Source organism: Musca vetustissima, unplaced genomic scaffold (genome assembly GCF_032173495.1).
Source record: "Musca vetustissima isolate MV318-11 ecotype Yass unplaced genomic scaffold, APGP_CSIRO_Mvet_v1 utg63189, whole genome shotgun sequence".
In the NCBI taxonomy this organism is placed as follows: domain Eukaryota; kingdom Metazoa; phylum Arthropoda; class Insecta; order Diptera; family Muscidae; genus Musca; species Musca vetustissima.
In genome coordinates this window covers 140,188-162,113 of record NW_026879638.1, presented here as the reverse complement: position 1 = coordinate 162,113, position 21,926 = coordinate 140,188, and the positions used below count along the sequence as shown (strand labels likewise).

General features: G+C 30.6%; 1 protein-coding gene across 1 annotated transcript; it reads right to left on the bottom strand.

Annotated features, from left to right (window-relative positions):
• Positions 1-1,251: 1,251 nt before the first annotated feature.
• Positions 1,252-13,103, bottom strand: LOC133324674 (uncharacterized). The gene is made up of 8 exons (XM_061533517.1): positions 12,739-13,103; positions 7,338-7,462; positions 3,428-3,559; positions 2,672-3,195; positions 2,505-2,594; positions 2,263-2,432; positions 1,372-2,099; positions 1,252-1,304 (listed from the first exon to the last, which is right to left on the bottom strand). Exons 1-8 carry the CDS (start codon positions 13,101-13,103, stop codon positions 1,252-1,254), a joined length of 2,187 nt encoding a protein of 728 aa, XP_061389501.1.
• Positions 13,104-21,926: the final 8,823 nt, after the last annotated feature.

The window sequence follows — 21,926 nt, the reverse complement described above, 5'->3', positions numbered from 1 at the left end:
CGGTGGAAGAAAATTCTTACTTATACTCTTACAAATACTCAGTAACACAACTGTCAAATCTGCTCTCTCAATTCACTCTCTTTTACTGGACTTTTCGGTAAACGAACAACATTTTGCAATGTCATATTTTTTATTATAATTATTCTAATATATTGTTTTGAGTAGTTGACGTATATATATATGCAAATTTTAAATTATTTTTATGCTTTATTATTTAAGTTTATGCTAGGTGTAAGAGGAGCTTAAATAATTGTTGTATTGTGTAACTATCAATGGTCATTTAGGCTTTGTTTCAAAAAAGCGAAATAAATCAAATTAAATTATTGAGAAAACGAACGAACCTCGTATCGAACTTTATTATCGAATAAAAACTCATTCAGTATCGACTGTCATAATTTGCCAATTGGTTATCTCAAACCAAAATATACAGTCAAACAGTTTGCAAAAGTCGATCAAGTGTCCACTATAGTCCTTCAACAATCTCGCCCTAAATGATAGAAATTTTGATCAAAAGGTATGGTCCTAAGGTCCATACCATTATTTCTTTGAATATCAAAATAACACTTTTGTCTATAGGTGTATTTATTTTATAATACTTAAGAGCATTTCATGCTTTTAAAAAGCGCCCGATTTGTGTCATTACTTTACTGGGGGTTCCTTTTAAGTAAATAATTTCAATTTATTATTAATCTTCGATATTCTTTATTAGTAGCATAAATACATTAATAAAACAAAACATTGTATTATTCTATATACGATATGATTGCTATTTTCTACATTTTGTGTGTAAATTGTGTGCGTAAATGAAGCGCCCTACACACACACATTATACTATCCGTTTTGTTGAACTTTCTTAAAAACCATTCTTAAAGAAACAAAAATTTACAAATGTAATTTGTGGTGTATGGGGTCGTAAGGCACCAAGTTATGACATGGATATATATTTTTGTTTTTAAGTTACAACTCACATAATATCTTATACAAATACATCTATACTTTCTCTGATATTTGCACTAAATCTATATCTGATATAATTGCTATTTCTACCATTTGTGTATAAAATTTGTGCATAAAAAAGTGGCCCGTACACCCGATTATCCATTGTTGTTTTCAAAACTTTATTTTTAAAGAAACAAACTTTTACTATTTCAAAGGCTGTCCTGCATTCCTTCTGGTGTATGGGGTCATAAGGCACCAAGTTAAGTCATGGTTATTTCATTACATTTAGTTAGATTCGATTGGTGTTTTTTTTTACAACTCACACCAACAACCAATAACAACCATTGCAATTACTGCATCGAGTTCTAGCACCAACATTATTGGAATTTAATGACAAATAATATTCTTTCAGGTATTTTAATATTTCCTGGCGTTTTGTAAAAATTTGTTCGTAGGTAAAATGCTGTAATCTGGTTAGTATATACTTAAGAATACGATATAAAACCGACTCTGTAGATATGGAAAACTGTAAGACATAAACAATTTGATCCAATATATTTTCCATGAAATATTGTGTTAGGTCCAGGACAAAAAGGATTACTTTCTCCGGAAGTTTTGAAGCCATGGTTTCGATGACATCTTGAAATTTTTCACCATCGGCAATTTTTGTTAGAAACTTTACACCAAATCGAAAAAGCTCAATTATAGCGCCGTTTGGTAACTTCACACCTAAATCCTGAAGTATTTCCACTGTTCTACGAGAAGAACCACCATTGTCATTTAAAGTATCTTCCAAATTGAGTGCGGTATTTTGACCGGAACCGGAATTAAGGAAAAGCCGTGCAGCAGTTGCTTGGTTCGTCGCAACGTTATTATCCAAATGTCCTGCTGGTATTGGTTGTGACACTTGTTCCAATATATTAACATTTTGTCTTAGAACTGCTGTTTCAACTGGCATTTCATTATTTAACACAACTCCTTCGCCGGATTTCCCAAATGCCGGACGTACTTTCGCTTCGTTTAGTCGCTTATTCACTTTGAATAGATCATTCAGGTATTGACGATCTGGTATTTTATTAATATTTCGTATTATATCAATTTTTCCTTGGGTATCACCGCGAATGCGTATTGTTTCTTTGGACATTTTATCAAAAATACGCCTAGAAGGAGAAAATTTTTGTGTTTTGTGTTTTTTAATTATTATTTGAAATTGGCCGGCCTTATGTAGTGTAGGCATATTTGCATATATATACATTTCCACTGTGTGTACTTGATTAACCCGATGTTGAGTTAGCTCGATGGCTAACTTTTTTTATTACTCACCTCTGACGATTACTTAAAGCTTCACGGTAACTTTTAATTGAATTTGTGCGTGCCTCATTTGCAATTTGTGATGCCAACTGGAAGTTATAGACTGAATGGGTAAACAACACCAAGGAAGCCGACAATTGTAATACATCCAATGTCGAAATTGTATCATCATCTTTGTATTTCTGTTAAGAATTAATACATACATGTAAGTTTAAATGTGTACAACTTTTTATATGCAGCCAAAATCATCTTACAAATATTATATCCAAAACACCATTTGCGATGCCAGTTCCCGAAACAAGTATGGTTGATATATTAATGCCGTTAACAATGACTTCAATTCCCTACAAAATATATGGGGACAACATTCGATGGAAATAGAGAAATAATTTTAAAAATTGAATAATAATCTACAACTTACCGCCGTGGCTTTTCCTGCAGCAGCCATATGATTTAAAAATCGTGTAGCACCAGCAGCTGCCATACCAAGAAGACCACCAGCAATACCCAAATAACTGGCCCTTGCTTGACTATCTGTAATGCTTATGGATTGCTCGTGTTTGCGACGATCATTCAAATTCAATGCTGATGTTACTGTTGAAAAGGCACCGACACCCAAACCGACTATTCCGGCTGCGGCCATTACCGGAGCGGCAACGGGTAAAGTAAGTGCTGCAGCTATTGGCACACAGGCAGCACCCACACCCAATACAGCGGTACTAGTTTGTGCTGCACTCATAACTTTTGCTCCCGGTCTAGCGTTCGGTGTGGAATAAACATCCAAAATAACATTGCCATTTGTATAGAAATTATAAACACCACGGCGTGGCGATATCATTGTACCGGCCGGCAATACATTGTCATCCACAAACGACTGCCAATTTTGATAAACACGACCTGTTTCATCGACATACACCATACAACATGTACTGCTATTATTATTGTCTGAAATTATAAAAAAAAATGAAGATGAAAATATTGCAGATCAAGGCCCGGTCGCGGATTGTTTTAAAAATTTTTACGGAAGTATGGACTTCCGCAATAAAGCTACATATATTTACACATATATGGTTGTAATCAGAAGCTAAATATGGCAAAATTTTCAAACCAATCCGCGACGGAACCCTAAATTTGAACAGTGAATAGCCACTAACCCACCAATAATGTTTTTGCTTACCAACACATTTTCTACAACGAAAAACCGGATGACATGAATATTTTGTAGAATTTGGTGCAGCAGCGAAATCTTCCTCATCTGTTACCATGACATAAAAAATGTAGGTCACGGAATTTCCATTTGTATATTTTCCTAAAAATTATATTTTAATCGATTTTTTTGTTTACTAAATAATTTTTTATTTTAATAATTGTATATATATATATATATATAGCATTTCCACATTAAATGAAACCTTTTACAAATTAAATGAACCCTTTTCCAAATTAAATGAAACCTTTTCCAAATTAAATGAAACCTTTTCCAAATTAAATGAAACCTTTTCCAAATTAAATGAAACCTTTTCCAATTGAAATGAAACCTTTTACAAATAGAATGAACCCTTTCCAATTGAAATGAAACCTTTTACAAATAGAATGAAACTTTTTCCAAATTAAATGAAACCTTTATTCTTATCTAAGGAAATATAATATTTGTAGTAATTTTAAACAAATATTTTAATAAATAAATATTTAAGAACAGGAATTGAATACCCGGTCCTAAATGCGAAATACATATTTGACTTAATAAATTGTTGATGATAAGGTAACTGCTTATCTTAATGAAGGGGTTCCCGACTTGCAGCTTGTGGGATTTTCAAAACCATGTCCATAACGTAGTTAGAACAATCTTGCCGAGTAAGCTTTTGAATACATCGCTCGATTACATCAACAATGTTATGTTCCATTGAAACGTCACACAGCTCAGCTCTTGGACATAATTTTATTTTTGAAAATGCATTTTCGATTGGAGAATAAGGCGGTAAGAATTTAAGGTTGCATCTTTTGGATTCGATCAAATTTTTTATGTCATGTCGCTTGTGTATTTGAACATTGAAGGAAAATAAGCGTGGAGGAAATAAAACTAAGTTGTTGACACCACAAGTCTGATCGAGTTCTATATAGACAGTCAACCTGGAATTACCCTCAAAGCCATAAAAACTAAACTGTTGAGAGAAAATGATATAAATATTTCCACAAGCTGCATAGAAAATGGATTACAGAAATTAAAAATTTCGTTGAAGATGACCTCTATTAAAATAGAACGAATGAATGACTCCAGAACATTAGGCTTGAGACAAAAATATGCTCAAGACTTTACAAAATTGATACCCCAACAAGAAGAAAAATTAATATTCATTGATGAGTGTGGATTTAATCTTCACATACGAAGAACCCAAGCCCGTTCAAGACAAGGAACAAGAGCACACATTGTGTTGCTTACGGTCAGAGGTCGTAATGTCACTATAATTGCAGCAATAAACAACGCGGGAGTTGTACATCACACAATCGTTTCTAATTCCAGTGTCAATGCAGATTTAAATTATTTATAGAATTTTTTTTTTTTTTTTTTTTTTTTGAGAAAATTGACGATCTGGTATTTTATTAATATTTCGTATTATATCAATTTTTCCTTGGGTATCACCGCGAATGCGTATTGTTTCTTTGGACATTTTATCAAAAATACGCCTAGAAGGAGAAAATTTTTGTGTTTTGTGTTTTTTAATTATTATTTGAAATTGGCCGGCCTTATGTAGTGTAGGCATATTTGCATATATATACATTTCCACTGTGTGTACTTGATTAACCCGATGTTGAGTTAGCTGTTAATATTCATTGATGAGTGTGGATTTAATCTTCACATACGAAGAACCCAAGCCCGTTCAAGACAAGGAACAAGAGCACACATTGTGTTGCTTACGGTCAGAGGTCGTAATGTCACTATAATTGCAGCAATAAACAACGCGGGAGTTGTACATCACACAATCGTTTCTAATTCCAGTGTCAATGCAGATTTAAATTATTTATAGAATTTTTTTTTTTTTTTTTTTTTTTTTTTTGAGAAAATCAATCCGAATTAAAGAATATTTATGTTAATTACATAGCCATACAACTAAATTTGTTAATATTCTTTGATTTAATTTTCAAATACTGGTTTAAAATTAGTGCAAATATTATATTTCCTTAGATAAGAATAAAGGTTTCATTTAATTTGGAAAAAGTTTCATTCATTTCAATTGGAAAAGGTTTCATTCTATTTGTAAAAGGTTTCATTTCAAGTGGAAAAGGTTTCATTTAATTTGGAAAAGGTTTCATTTAATTTGGAAAAGGTTTCATTTAATTTGGAAAAGGGTTCATTTAATTTGTAAAAGGTTTCATTTAATGTGGAAATGCTATATATACAGTGGTGGTCACAGAATTAAAACATTTACTGTGCTAAACATTTTTTGATCGGCCCTCGATTCGTTTGAAGTATTTTTGAAAATTTTTTAATTCAGAACACTTCGATATACTGCACTTAAGAGATTTAGTGTGAAAATAGAAAATTTTTGCATGCAATTTTTCCATAAATAACGGTTTTTATGAAAATACATCGACTTTGAAGTGGCCATATAATTAAAACATTGTGTGGGATTTTTTACTTTACTGCATTTTTTGAAAATATTTTTAGAAAATCTCTTTAATTTAGTTAAATTTTGTGAATTAAGCACCGATAAAATCATTTACAGATAACAATTGTTGAAAAAATCTGTAAAATCTATTAAAATTGCCAACAATTTATACAGTACACCTTACGTTCAGAAAATCACCCTAATTATAGAAAATAAAGGTCCGAATGCACCAGAAATTGCTAGAATTAGTAGAAAACATTAAATAATTCTCAAATTAAAGAAATATTTGAAATAAAAACTCAAAAAATTGGAATTAACCTAAAGGAACGATTCAATTTCAATAGCCTTTACTGAAGAAGGCCGGAATATTTTTGCAGTATATGAGAAAAAATCGACTGATATTGTTATTTATTATATCAAATCGACTGTTCGAGTAGTACAGAATATATTTTATCAAAAAATATATCTGTCAGAACATAACGAACAGAGATCAACGCCTAGGTTGACGAGTAAAAGTTTCTGGCACACAGCAGCATGTTTGATGGTCAACTCTTGACCCTTAAAATCTATTGAACATGACAATATTTTTCCAAAATAATATTTTTTGAATCGAATAACTTCCACTTAATCTATTTTAATATCAAGGAAGTAAAAATTTTACAGTTTGAAAAATATTTGAAGTCTTGTGTTGAACATGAAAAATGCTGCTGTATGCCAGAAACTTTTACTCGTCAACCTAGGCGTTGATCTCTGTTCGTTCTGTTCTGACAGATATATTTTTTGATAAAATATATTCTGTACTACTCGAACAGTCGATTTGATATAATAAATACCAATATCAATCGATTTTTTCTCACATACTGCAAACATATTCCGGCCTTCTTCAGTAAAGACTATTGAAATTGAATAGTTTCTTTAGGTTAATTCCATTTTTTTGAATTTTTATTTCAAATATTTCTTTAATTTGAAAATTATTTATTGTTTTCTACTAATTCTAGCAATTTCTGGTGCATTCGGACCTTTATTTTCTATAATTAGGGTGATTTTCTGAACGTAAGGTGTACTGTACAAATTGTTGGCAATTTTGATAGATTTTACAGATTTTTTCAACAATTTTTTTCTGTAAATGATTTTATCGGTGCTGGGTTCACAAAATTTAACTAAATTAAAGAGATTTTCTAAAAATATTTTCAAAAAATGCAGTAAAGTAAAAAATCCCACACAATGTTTTAATTATATGGCCACTTCAAAGTCGATGTATTTTCATAAAAACCGTTATTTATGGAAAAATTGCATGCAAAAATTTTCTATTTTCACACTAAATCTCTTAAGTGCAGTAAATCGAAGTGTTCTGAAATAAAAAATTTTCAAAAATACTTCAAACGAATCGAGGGCTGATCAATATATGTTTACCACAGTAAATGTTTTAATTCTGTGACCACCACTGTATATATATATATATATATCTGTAATACATACTTTGAGCCCATAGACTTTCAAAGATGCTTTCACGCATTTTATCGATGCTATTTTGGCCGGTTTCTTGATCTGGTATTAGTTGTTTGATTTTGGATTTCATAATTGCGCTATCCTTCTTGCTCAATCTGTAAAATTGATAATAGATACAATAATGAATAATATGAAATTTACACAAATGTTTTAAATACACCGAATTCTGTTTTTACACGATAGAATGGTTCCCGAGAAATTCGTGTAAAAAAAAAAGATACTGGCCAAGTACAAAAATAATAGATTGGTTCTAGACCTCAAAAAATAAGTTAAAATTAGACTAAATAATATAAAAAAAATATTGTAGTTATTTTAAGAATTTATTTTCGTTTTAATTTATTAAATAAACTAAATTATAATAACATAAATTAAAATTTAGATTTCATAAAAAAATAATACCAGAAATTTATTGCCAAAAAACTTAAAAAGCATAAAGTACAACCATAAGAAAAATTTAAACATTAAACAATTTTATTTATTGTCACTGTCTGATTATAAACGTAAACGTTTGCGAAAGACTACAATATCACTGCCATCACTGGAATGATTTTGTTGATCATTATCATTTCTAGCCGACTGTGTTGGGACATCTGTAGATTTTTGAACGAAATCACTTATCTTAGATTGAGTTTTATTTCGCGTTAACCCATTATAAACTTCCCTGTAAGATGCCATTAATGATTTCAGTTCACGTTGAAATTTGGCAGCTCGTTCCTCGTCATGATCATGTTGTTCAAAATGACTACCTAATTTTGTAGCGAGATCAAGACCTTCATTAATTAGAGATGCTTTCAAAATTTGAAACTAACCTGTTATTGGTCTACCAAAATTATATGAGCTTCTACTTTATTTTACTTAGCACTTGTTAAAAATCAGCAAAAACTAACGGTCTTTCAATTATAATTGTCAAATAGGAACTAAATTGTGTGTACAATACATTATGTACATTTTTACTTTTTCAATAATTCGGGGAACCCCGCATTTCCCCTAAAACAGAAATTACGCATACATAGACATAACTCAGAACACACACCAGAATTATCCCAACATACCATTCAGTAATCAAATCTCAATACCACTTGAGAACAAGCTTATAATAATAGTTGTTCTTAAGCTTTTTTTAGTAATATTAAAAAAATGTTGTTAAAATGTGAATTTACAAACAGTTTTCAACTATGCTTGAGAAACTATTGTTGTACACAAATGTTTCTCAAGTGTTGTTAAAGAAATCTGACTATGGAGAAAAACTTATTATTCTCAATAGTTTTTTAAATGTGAATTTACAAGCAATACTCAACTATGCTTGAGAAACTATTGTTGTACACAATTGTTTCTCAAGTATAATTCAATCTGACGATTGAGAAAACCTTCTTATTCTCAATAGTTTTTTAATCGACGCTGTCGTCGTTTGCCCACGCGTCAGCTATAAACTGGTACCGTTAGTTAATATCATGGATTTTGTGTTGTTTTCTTTTGGCTGTAAATTCATTGCAAAGTTTGTTAAGCGAGCGGACGGACGTGCATTTTCATAGAGTCAAAAAGTGTTAGAAATCTGTGCACAACAATGGCAATAAAAAGTAAGTAAATACAAAATTTAAATACAATGTTATTAATATTTTTTAATATTTATAGGTGCAGCATTGTCTATTGGGATCACTGAAGACCTCACCCGCACATTTCTTCAATTTGCCAAAAATCGGGGCAAGCTTCGAGACAATTATAAATTAAAAAACCCAATGAAATATGAAACTATTTTTTACTTTGTTAACTATAATTTGTTTTACTATAATTTTAACATTAAGCTGTACAAATAAAATTGAATATAATAAAATTTGAATTAACACATGAATAATGAATTGCATTATTTGCTTATTATTATCAAGCTTATAAAAATATTGAGATGAGTAAGCTTATATACACACTAGTTAAGATAATATTACATTTGTAAGCTTATACCATAGACAGACGACAGCCTTAATTTGCATTAAAAAATTCTTAATTTGAATTAATATTTACCCCTGACAGACGAGAGTTTCTGCATTTACGAAACATTTTTTTGCTACAAAACAAACGTTTGTCTGTGTGTAGTATGAACACTTTTTACATTTGTTTCGATATTTTTCGGGATTACATCTTTAGGAGATATATACATGACATAAAGGAGGAATAGCGACTCTCATCTTAGCAAAACAGCTCCCAATTTAAAAAATGGTTGAAATTTGCCTTCATTTCATATTTTTATTTTCATAAATATAAATAAATTTGACAAGAAACAATTAATTTTCGACAGCATTGCCATATTGAAATTGCCTAATTCAGTATAAATTCAGTTTGATTTTGTGCATTAACAACACATAAAAATGAGGATAATGTACAAGTTAATTTGAATTAAGGCAGTTAATGCAAATTAAGGCTGTCATCTGTCTAGGCTATTATTCTATAATTGCAAGAATAAGCTTTTAGTAATATTACACAAGTAATTGTATCATAAGGGTTCCGTTTTGATTTTTCTACAATTATTAATAAACATTTCTCAAGATTTTCTCAAGACTTTTTCAAGTTTAATGCTTGTGTTGGTAAGCTTAATATAATATTATTCTCAATACTTTTGGTTTGTTGGGATATAATATGTTGCCATATCAGAAATTCATGCCATGCAGGGTTGTTACTACGTTAAATTCGGGGCGTTTGTGTATTATTTACATTAAATCGGCGAAAAGATATATGTGAGCTATAGTAAATCTAAACCAATTTTCACGATACTTTGCACACATCATTCTAGACTGAATAACGTCTATATACTATACTGTGCCTAACTTCGTGGAAGTCGAAAGAGATATAGGTACTTTGGTGATCCATAACCCTAAAATCGGAAGAAAATATATATGGGAACTATATCTAAATCTGAACCGATTTTCACGAAACTTAACCCACATCATTCTAGACTCAATTAAGTGAACTGTGTCAAATTTCGTGCACATCGAAAGATATATAAGGAATTTGGTCCATCATTTACATTAAATCGGACGAACATATAATATTTCCAATTTTTTAACATAGCTGAAGCGGAGGTTCGCTTCTTTATAACTCGGGAACTACTTAAGTACATATATAAAAAAAAGATAATAATTTTGGGTTAATTGATCTGTCGTTTCAAACTTTTCATGATATTGACCTCCAAACTTTATTTGCTGTGTCTACTTTAATGCAAAAAATGTGTAAAAACAGGTTGAGGCGAACCAGTTTTTTATGTACTCTATATAAGCCACTCATTTCACGGTCTTCGTGTCAAAGTAAAACTAGAAGGCTGCAAAATGGGGTCTACGTCTCTTATGTATTACTTTTTAAATTTTATCAGCATCTACCTTTAAATAATGCTGACATTTTAAAGCTCGATTTTGAGTGTTTTTTTAATTTTACATCTAGCTTTGATACGCAAACAGCAATTTCTAAAAATCTATTATACGATTATTGTAGTCGCGAATCTGAGTAATTTAATATACATTTTGTGTATGTAGTATGCACAGCTTTAGAGTAATACTATCCAAAGGTGAAATTTTTGTGCGATCAAATTTAAAAAAAAAACCCTATTTTTAGATCTGTCAATTGAATGATATGGGTACTCGCGATCAGTAAGGTTTTTTACGCTTCGGATGATATAAAACATTCTTCGTGAAAATCTATCTACTAGAACGGCGGGAACTGGTTTTCCAAAATCACGAAATTTGGCAAAAATATGTTTTTGAAAATATCGCGGGTTTATTTCCATTTTTTGTGGATCATATAATGACCTGATACGGTCGAAAACAGAACTTTAAAAACTTCAGTCGAAACAGAGATATACCCAATTTATCTCAAAAATAGTGTGAGTTGGGTCATCCATGGTTCTTAATGGACCGCATTTAAATAGATAAAGATCGATGTATTTTTTTAGGTTGCAAACCGAAATCGTATGCGCGTTAATGGCATATGGAGTTTTCGAAAATGTATATTTCGTAATATAGATTTATTTTAAGATTTATTCTTTATTATAGAACCCCAGGATTTATTGGAAGGGTCTTGCTATAATACTTATACAGAAGAAGTGATTATTTTTATATATGCCAATTTTCCGGTGAAATTCGGATAAAATAGAAAATTAACCCCAACATTTTTTCTGAATTTTTTTTTTTTTTTTTTTTTTTGTATAAAATTAAAAAAATAAATATGATGACATTATTTCTTCGAAACAAAAACAAATAATTTTCCTCAATATCTTGTTTAGTTGTCGCTGTAATTTACAAACCGCTACACAGACTTGTGTAGCGGTTTGATATTTTTATGTTAATTTTTAGGTGGATGTATGTCATGAATATAATGAAAATAATGAAGTAATCTCCTATATTTTTATAATTTTTCTCATATTTCATATTCTTATTTTACAAAGGAAGATATATATCAACGTTTTTGGTCAATATAATAAACGGCGTAATTTAAAGCTCGATAACTTTTGCACTCATCAACCAAAAATTTGATTGCGAACGGTTACGGAGTCAATGACCTATATGCACTTTGTTTACAATTTAACATGCACAGACAGACAGGTCATGCATAAATCGACTTAAAAAGTGATTCTATGCATATTCTCAAAAGGAACCATGTGTCTATTTTGTTTCCTTTTGCCTGTTACAAACATATGCACAAAGACACAATACCCTGTACCACAGTGTGGCGAATGATATAAAAATGTTTCTAAAAATATCTGATCGACTGAATGCACCACTAGCAAAAGGCGCACATTTCTCATACCTTGATTCTGCAGTTCCGTACACTTTTTTTTCTTTTTCCAATTAACTCCTCTCCTCCTTGGCTCACGTCCTATTTGGTGTTAGAATGTTCAGAGCCATGTATCCATGTGTAGCTTAAGCTACGAATTTGACTTTATCCATAGATGGTGGTTTGTGTTTTACAGGTTGACTTCGATCTTCTTTAAGAATTTGACCACAATGTTCAGACTAAGCCGTGTGTATCAGTGAACTCTTCTACTGTGAAGGAGTCACATAGTTGCGGGAAGCATCTTCTTTTGTTACTAAATTTACGAAATCTAAAAATTACATGCGCAGCTGTTTGGATTCTGTTGAACGACTCCGACTTTATAGGTTATCCGTATTTGAAAACACACGTGTTAGTTAAGCGAACGCTTAACAACCGCCATTTTAAAAAATCTATTTTTAAGCCCGTGGGCGTATAATACTCATTTAAACTTTTTAAGGTCACGTCTTTCTTGTGAGCCGTCCGAGGAACTGTTCCGTACACTTTTTGAGCCACTACATGCAACGTCATCGTGAACACAGTAATTACGCATTTGTTTAAATATTAATAGACTACTTACTGATCCCAAATGATGTCATTGCCATAGCCACAGTTTTCCGCCAATTCTTGTTGTATTTCACGTATCGTTTTTTTTTTGGGTTTTGGCAATTTAGCCAATGCTTCTTTTAACTGTTCCACCGATAGGGAATCTATTTTTACCATATCGACTAACACAACGGTATACCCATCTATGACACTTACAAGTTGAGCTTCACACAACGAACGATCAATGGGATATTTAATGTCTATTTGCCTTTCCATTAACATTTTCACCAATTGTTTTTCGGTCAAATTGCATATCTTTATTTGCTGAACGTCCGGATATTCATCGCTGCCGATTATCTCCCGCAACTCCTCTTGCAATTTCTTCTTTTCCTTGGACATTTTTTTTTTTTTATTTGCGACTGACCGTTGAGAATAGTTTCCGAAAACTGTCCATCAGAGACGAAGTCAGCAGTGTTTTATAACCGCACACAAATACGGGGGATTGAGGGGTTTTTTGGAATTGAATTGGGGAATATCCCTCATTTATGTGGTCTTTGGATGTTTTTTGCTGGGATATGTAAGTCGACTTTTGGTATTGAATGGTGCAAGTCAAAGTCAGCTGTTTCGATAACATGTTGTTTATCGAAATTACAGGGTGACACACAAACACTATTTATAGTTATTTGGCGTTCACAAACATATTTTTGTGGTAGACAATAGCAAAGATATAAACCATATTAACCAAAAACATTTATATATTTGTAAATTTTCTTTAGGCCAACTGACTTATATTTTGATGAGCGGGTCAGTAGAGTTATTTTTTAACTAGTTAAAAACTAGTTGTTTTTTGAGCGATTTTTAGTTAGATTAAAAAAGTGCAGATATTCATCGGTATAAAAGAGATTAATTTGTTTAATTTTTAATAATTTTGATTAGTAATTGTTCTTTTATGCAATTCTAAAGGCCGTTAGAAACCGATTTCTTGTTTTGCGTGCATCATTTTTTTGATGACACGAAAATATTTTTCGTTTCAATCTGGTTGAGTGCTAGTTGGCGCTGTAGCTATTTTAAAATCAGATGAACAATTTATGAAATGTTTCTAGCAAAATAATAAACAAATATTTGAAAATATAAAAAAGTGGGACGAAATGGATGGAGCATTAAAAAAACTGAAAGATAGTAAAATTCAATTGTAATGTAATACCATGTTCTGACGGACATTCGAACAACGTAGTTTGCTCTTAGAATTACCTACATGAATTAACCTGTTCATAAAACACTATTCTTAATTCATTTCATCAAAATTTTCTTTTTAAAATTTGTTTCTTTTTTTACTTTTCATTCATGTTTCTTTTTTCTGAAAATTTTGTTGTTTGTAATACATTTTTATATTTTCTCAATTCAAATGTCACATACTGTCACATTTAAAAATTTGGAGAATATTTTGTTTGAGTTTCCTAACATTTGTTTCTTGTTTTGCACGCTAATTGGAACCAAGGGGAATGTAATGCATATTGCATTATGTAGAAAACATCCTGCTGCATATATAAAACTATACAATTTTTTACTTTTCATTCATCATTTTCAAGTTTACTGAAAACGTTTGAAAATTTTATAAATATTTTCATGCTGTCAAAATTTATTTATTTCCGATAAATACTCTCAATTGTTAGGGATGGGACAAATTTCTTGGTTATTCAGAGAGTGATTCGAATTGAACAATGTACAAAAGTCGGTGTTCGCTCAGAAAATTTTGTACGGAGAACTAAGTAATTACTTCATAATTAAGGGTCGAACAATGATTGAGAGAGCGAACAACGCTCGTCTGTACATGGCATTAAACACAAATGTATCCAAACATGGTACAATTATAAAAGGTAACAGCAAATCCCAGCTGATTTGATTCCAACGTAATACTAGTGTCAATATGCATTTGACAAATTATGGTTTTTAAAATCACCCAACAGGAAAATTGGGAACGCATACAATTCGAAATTTTTCTTTATTAAATGTCCTCCCGTCTTCAACTTACTCAATCTGCCTGCTGCGAAAGTTTGAGGAAGCAAATCTTTCTTCAAGGAACAACTCGCTATTCTCTAAATTATCATATGTGTTACACATATATATGGCAATGGCTCAATTATAGTAAAGATGTGGAAGCGATAGAAATATAAATTTGATATATTTTCATTCATGTTTTTCAATTTTTATTTTGTGGATTCAAAAATATTTCATTTTCAAAATAAAAATAATTTGATGATAATTTGTTTGTTTACATTTTTCTGTCAAATGAGTTGACACTAGTAGAACTTACAACAACAAATTTCCATGTGGTTGTTGTATCGTTTGTTGTACAACAACTGTTACCTTTTATTATTATACCATGGAGGTAGACAATAGCAAAGATAAAAACCATATTAACCAAAAACATTTATATATTTGCAATATTCTTTGGGCCAACTGACTTATATTTGGATGAGCGGGGCAGTAGACAGTTATTTTTTAACTAGTTAAAAACTAGTTGTTTTTTGAGCGATTAAAAAAGTGCAGATATTTTTTGTTATCGCGTTAACGCACGCAAAAAGTTAAAATATATTTAACTCCGAAGCGCAGCGCACAACAACTTCGAGCGTTTGTGTTATCGTTTCCTTGTGGTTGTTGTATTTTCGATAACACATAACGCAACGGATGGCTCAACGCGAGCATTCTGCTTAGCCCTTAATTTTTATCATTTCTAATAATTTTGATTAGTAATTGTTCTTTTATGCAATTCTAACGGCCGTTAGAAACCGGGTTCTTGTTGTGCGTGCGTCATGTTTTTGATGGCACGAACATATTTGTTCTGTTCCCGTACTGCAAGAATCTACTAGTTTTTACTACGATAACGAATTTTCCTTTATGATATCTAAGAAAATAGTAAAATCGAGTAGATTCTTGAAGTACGGGAACAGACCATTTGTTTGTAAATTACTCCGAGTTTACCACAAAAAAACAAAAATATATTTCAATATTAATTTTTTAGAAATATTTCATCTTAAGCAAACGAATATTTATTAACAATCAACGAATGTCCTAATGGGCAATCTTTGTTGATGAGATATATATTAAAAAGAAATTTAAGGAAAAATATTATAAACTATATACATATTATTAACAAACATAAATCTAGACTATGCCTTCTAATGCCATGTACAGACGAGCTTTGTTCGCTCTCTCATTCGTTGTTCGACCCTGAATTATGAAGTAATTACTTAGTTCCCCATACAAAATTGTCTGAGCGAACACCTACTTTTGTACGTTGTTCAATTCGAATCACTCTCTGAATCACCAAGAATTTTGTCCCATCTCTAACAATTGAGAGAATTTATCAAAAATAAATTAATTTTGACAGCATGAAAAAAAATGTTAAAATTTTCAAACTTTTTCAGTAAAATTGAAAATGATGAATGAAAATTAAACAAAATTCTAGTTTTTATATGTTCACGTTCGTGAAATGGCTATGTTTGGAACACCCTGTGTTTTTAATGTCAAACCATCACAACTCTGGTCGATCTGGTGACAATAGTGGGCAGCTTGGGACTTTTTTGTTGGATGCTCAAATGGCGTACTAGTTGGAATTAAACTAGCGAATAATAGTTTTTTAATTATCAAATTTTATCACTCGTTGTTATATTGTTGAACAGAGCGAACGTGTGCGAAATAAATATTGTTAATTTTAATTGAAAAGTCGGTGAAAAGTTGAATTTTTATTAAAATTATAAATAAATTAAGGAAAGTGATTTTTCCAAATTCCCGAAAATAAAAATAAAAGTGTTTTTATTTATTTGAAAGTTTGTACCTGATTGCCGTCGTTGTTCCCGCTGTGCTCCACCGGTGATTTTTTGGTTGTTGTTGGGATTTTGCCCAAAAAAGTTTTGAGACAAAACATTATATATGCAGAAGGATGTAAATTTTGTTGTCTACATGATGCAATGTGCATTTCTTTCCCCTTTGTTCTAATTAGCGTACAAAACAAGAGACAAAAGTGGGGAATCCCAAACAAATATTCTCAAATTTTTTAAATGTGACATTTGAGGTGAGAAAATATAAAAATGTTTTATATATTTTCAGAAAAAATGGAAAACATGAATTATAAGTAAAGAGATAGGGGTTGATATTATAGTCAGGTGAAAGAGTATTATTTTTTCTATTTAGATCCATATGTGATTCACGCAAATAAGTTACAATTTTGGTGTAAAACAAGAAACAAAAAGTTTGAAATGAAAAAAACTCTGATGACATGAAGTAAGAATAGTGTTGTATGAACGGGTTAATTCATGTACGTAATTCTGAGAGCGAACTACGTTGTTCGAATGCCCGTCAGAACATGGCATAAATCGACTCGATTTGTAAATCGAGATATCAAATTCTAACTGTTTAGACTAGTATTAATATGAAGTGAAGTGTATTTGTCAGCTGTTATTTATTTACGTATACATTTGTCTACAAATTTGTAAAAATTATTATAAAATGTTGATCGTTTACCCAAAAGTCCAGTAAAAGAGAGTGAATTGAGAGAGCATATTTGACAGTTGTGTTAAAACGAATTTACATATGTATAACAACTAATCATGATTAAAGGCTGAATCAGGGTTTATTTTCTTAATCAGGCTAAATTTACCATGATTTACCACACAAATTTAAATCATCGTGCAGCAGGATTTATTTTAAATCATGATCGAAATCATGATACTACTGAGATGCAACACGGGTTTGGTACGAAAAAATACAACTCTCTCACAATGTACCAAAATTTGCAACTGTTTTTACATGCCGTTTGTTTTTAAATTTAACGGCTGACAAATACAAAAATGACAGATCAAAGGAAAATAAAAATTAATTATAGAATTTTTGTGTTTTTAGGTGTTTTTTTTTTTACTTTCCAAACGATCACAGTATTGCAAAAACATTTCCATTGTGGTAATTCTTCTATTCTTTTTCAAATTGCAAACAAATATTTTTGGCGCAAATTTATAATTTTGTATGTATACTAACAAACATCAGCTGATCGGCATTTAGATCATGATTAAGGGTATGTGTAAACAATTAGGGTGTATTTCTGGATTTCGTTAATCGAGTCGATTTAAAATCGTATATGTAAATGTACTTTTAATCAGGCTAAATTTACCATGATTTATCATACAAATTTAAATCATCGTGCGGCAGGGTTTATTTTAAATCATGATCGAAATCATGATACTATTGAAATGCAACGCGGTTCTTGTACCAAAAAAATACAACACTCACACAATATACCAACATTTGCAACTGTACATGTTGTTTGTTTATAAATTTAACGATTGCCAAATACAAAAATGAAAGATCAACGGAAAATAAAAATTATATATAGATTTTTTGTGATTTTAGGTGCTTTTTTATTTTCCAAACGATCACAGCATGGCAAAAACATTTCCATTATTGTAATTTTTCTTTTCATTTTCATGATTAAAGGTATGTGTAAACAATTAGGGCGTATTTCTGAATGTGGTTAAACGAGTCGATTTAAAATCGTATATGTAAATGTACTTTTATTGGGTATTTGCAAAATCTTACAAATAAAAATTTACTCTGTAAAAATTATCTTGTACCGTCAGCTGATATTTAAACAGCTGTTTTGTAAACAAAATTGTTCTCATGCAAATTGATGTCTTTCCATTTTGTTTGTTATGCATTTTTCAAAAACAAATAAAAAATTGTTTGCGCAAAGTTGTTTGTTGTTTAATCAGCTGTGTCGATACAATCTTTTTACTGGATGTTTTTCGTTTACTTTTTGCAATTTTCTCTCTTGATGTTTTTACTCAAAAACAAATGTATACATTTTCTGAAACAATTCCGATCGGATGGTTCGTTACATTAGGTACGATCGTAAGTCCATACTTTCCCAGTAACATATAACTAAGTAAGAATTTGCAGAGAGTAAAATAAGAATTTTTGGTTTCAAGAGAGAAAATTGCAAAAAAAAAGTAAATGAACGACATCCCGTAAAAAGGTTGTATAGCCACAGGTGATTAAAACAAGAAACAATTTGGCTCATACAAAAAAGCAGCAAGATTTTTTGGTAGAAAAAGGGAAAACAAGCGGAAAATTGATGTGTATTACGAATACTAGCGTTTTCTTTACCCATTTGAATGTTCAAAGATACAAAATAAATATAAAAATTCACAAAACAATAAATTTGCTTGAGAACAATATTGTTGTTTATTATGAAGTAATTACTTAGTCCCCATACAAAATTGTCTGAGCGAACACCTACTTTTGTACGTTGTTCAATTCGAGTCACTCTCTGAATCACCAAGAATTTTGTCCCATCTCTAACAATTGAGAGAATTTATCAAAAATAAATTAATTTTGACAGCATGAAAAAAAATGTTAAAATTTTCAAACTTTTTCAGTAAAATTGAAAATGATGAATGAAAATTAAACAAAATTCTAGTTTTTATATGTTCACGTTCGTGAAATGGCTATGTTTGGAACACCCTGTGTTTTTAATGTCAAACCATCACAATTTGATTTTTCCAAATTCCCGAAAATAAAAATAAAAGTGTTTTTATTTATTTGAAAGTTTGTACCTGATTGCCGTCGTTGTTCCCGCTGTGCTCCACCGGTGATTTTTTGGTTGTTATTGGGATTTTGCCCAAAAAAGTTTTGAGACAAAACATTATATATGCAGAAGGATGTAAATTTTGTTGTCTACATGATGCAATGTGCATTTCTTTCCCCTTTGTTCTAATTAGCGTACAAAACAAGAGACAAAAGTGGGGAATCCCAAACAAATATTCTCAAATTTTTTAAATGTGACATTTGAGGTGAGAAAATATAAAAATGTTTTATATATTTTCAGAAAAAATGGAAAACATGAATTATAAGTAAAGAGATAGGGGTTGATATTATAGTCAGGTGAAAGAGTATTATTTTTTCTATTTAGATCCATATGTGATTCACGCAAATAAGTTACAATTTTGGTGTAAAACAAGAAACAAAAAGTTTGAAATAAAAAAAACTCTGATGACATGAAGTAAGAATAGTGTTGTATGAACGGGTTAATTCATGTACGTAATTCTGAGAGCGAACTACGTTGTTCGAATGCCCGTCAGAACATGGCATAAATCGACTCGATTTGTAAATCGAGATATCAAATTCTAACTGTTTAGACTAGTATTAATATGAAGTGAAGTGTATTTGTCAGCTGTTATTTATTTACGTATACATTTGTCTACAAATTTGTAAAAATTATTATAAAATGTTGATCGTTTACCCAAAAGCCCAGTAAAAGAGAGTGAATTGAGAGAGCAAATTTGACAGTTGTGTTAAAACGAATTTACATATGTATAACAACTAATCATGATTAAAGGCTGAATCAGGGTTTATTTTCTTAATCAGGCTAAATTTACCATGATTTACCACACAAATTTAAATCATCGTGCAGCAGGATTTATTTTAAATCATGATCGAAATCATGATACTACTGAGATGCAACACGGGATTGGTACGAAAAAATACAACTCTCTCACAATGTACCAAAATTTGCAACTGTTTTTACATGCCGTTTGTTTTTAAATTTAACGGCTGACAAATACAAAAATGACAGATCAAAGGAAAATAAAAATTAATTATAGAATTTTTGTGTTTTTAGGTGTTTTTTTTTTTACTTTCCAAACGATCACAGTATTGCAAAAACATTTCCATTGTGGTAATTCTTCTATTCTTTTTCAAATTGCAAACAAATATTTTTGGCGCAAATTTATAATTTTGTATGTATACTAACAAACATCAGCTGATCGGCATTTAGATCATGATTAAGGGTATGTGTAAACAATTAGGGTGTATTTCTGGATTTCGTTAATCGAGTCGATTTAAAATCGTATATGTAAATGTACTTTTAATCAGGCTAAATTTACCATGATTTATCATACAAATTTAAATCATCGTGCGGCAGGGTTTATTTTAAATCATGGTCGAAATCATGATACTATTGAAATGCAACGCGGTTCTTGTACCAAAAAATACAACACTCACACAATATACCAACATTTGCAACTGTACATGTTGTTTGTTTATAAATTTAACGATTGCCAAATACAAAAATGAAAGATCAACGGAAAATAAAAATTATATATAGATTTTTTGTGATTTTAGGTGCTTTTTTATTTTCCAAACGATCACAGCATGGCAAAAACATTTCCATTATTGTAATTTTTCTTTTCATTTTCATGATTAAAGGTATGTGTAAACAATTAGGGCGTATTTCTGAATGTGGTTAAACGAGTCGATTTAAAATCGTATATGTAAATGTACTTTTATTGGGTATTTGCAAAATCTTACAAATAAAAATTTACTCTGTAAAAATTATCTTGTACCGTCAGCTGATATTTAAACAGCTGTTTTGTAAACAAAATTGTTCTCATGCAAATTGATGTCTTTCCATTTTGTTTGTTATGCATTTTTCAAAAACAAATAAAAAATTGTTTGCGCAAAGTTGTTTGTTGTTTAATCAGCTGTGTCGATACAATCTTTTTACTGGATGTTTTTCGTTTACTTTTTGCAATTTTCTCTCTTGATGTTTTTACTCAAAAACAAATGTATACATTTTCTGAAACAATTCCGATCGGATGGTTCGTTACATTAGGTACGATCGTAAGTCCATACTTTCCCAGTAACATATACTAAGTAAGAATTTGCAGAGAGTAAAATAAGAATTTTTGGTTTCAAGAGAGAAAATTGCAAAAAAAAGTAAATGAACGACATCCCGTAAAAAGGTTGTATAGCCACAGGTGATTAAAACAAGAAACAATTTGGCTCATACAAAAAAGCAGCAAGATTTTTTGGTAGAAAAAGGGAAAACAAGCGGAAAATTGATGTGTATTACGAATACTAGCGTTTTCTTTACCCATTTGAATGTTCAAAGATACAAAATAAATATAAAAATTCACAAAACAATAAATTTGCTTGAGAACAATATTGTTGTTTATTATGAAGTAATTACTTAGTCCCCATACAAAATTGTCTGAGCGAACACCTACTTTTGTACGTTGTTCAATTCGAGTCACTCTCTGAATCACCAAGAATTTTGTCCCATCTCTAACAATTGAGAGAATTTATCAAAAATAAATTAATTTTGACAGCATGAAAAAAAATGTTAAAATTTTCAAACTTTTTCAGTAAAATTGAAAATGATGAATGAAA

What these genes read in the sequence shown, in the direction of transcription:
- LOC133324674 (XM_061533517.1), bottom strand. Translation starts at nt 13,103, where the DNA reads ATGTCCAAGGAAAAGAAGAAATTGCAAGAGGAGTTGCGGGAGATAATC. An exon ending in AATGACATCATTTGGGATCA is followed by an intron (nt 7,463 to 12,738) that starts GTAAGTAGTCTA and finishes TCAATTTTACAG; the next exon opens with ATTGAGCAAGAAGGATAGCG. An exon ending in TGAAAGTCTATGGGCTCAAA is followed by an intron (nt 3,560 to 7,337) that starts GTATGTATTACA and finishes TATAATTTTTAG; the next exon opens with GAAAATATACAAATGGAAAT.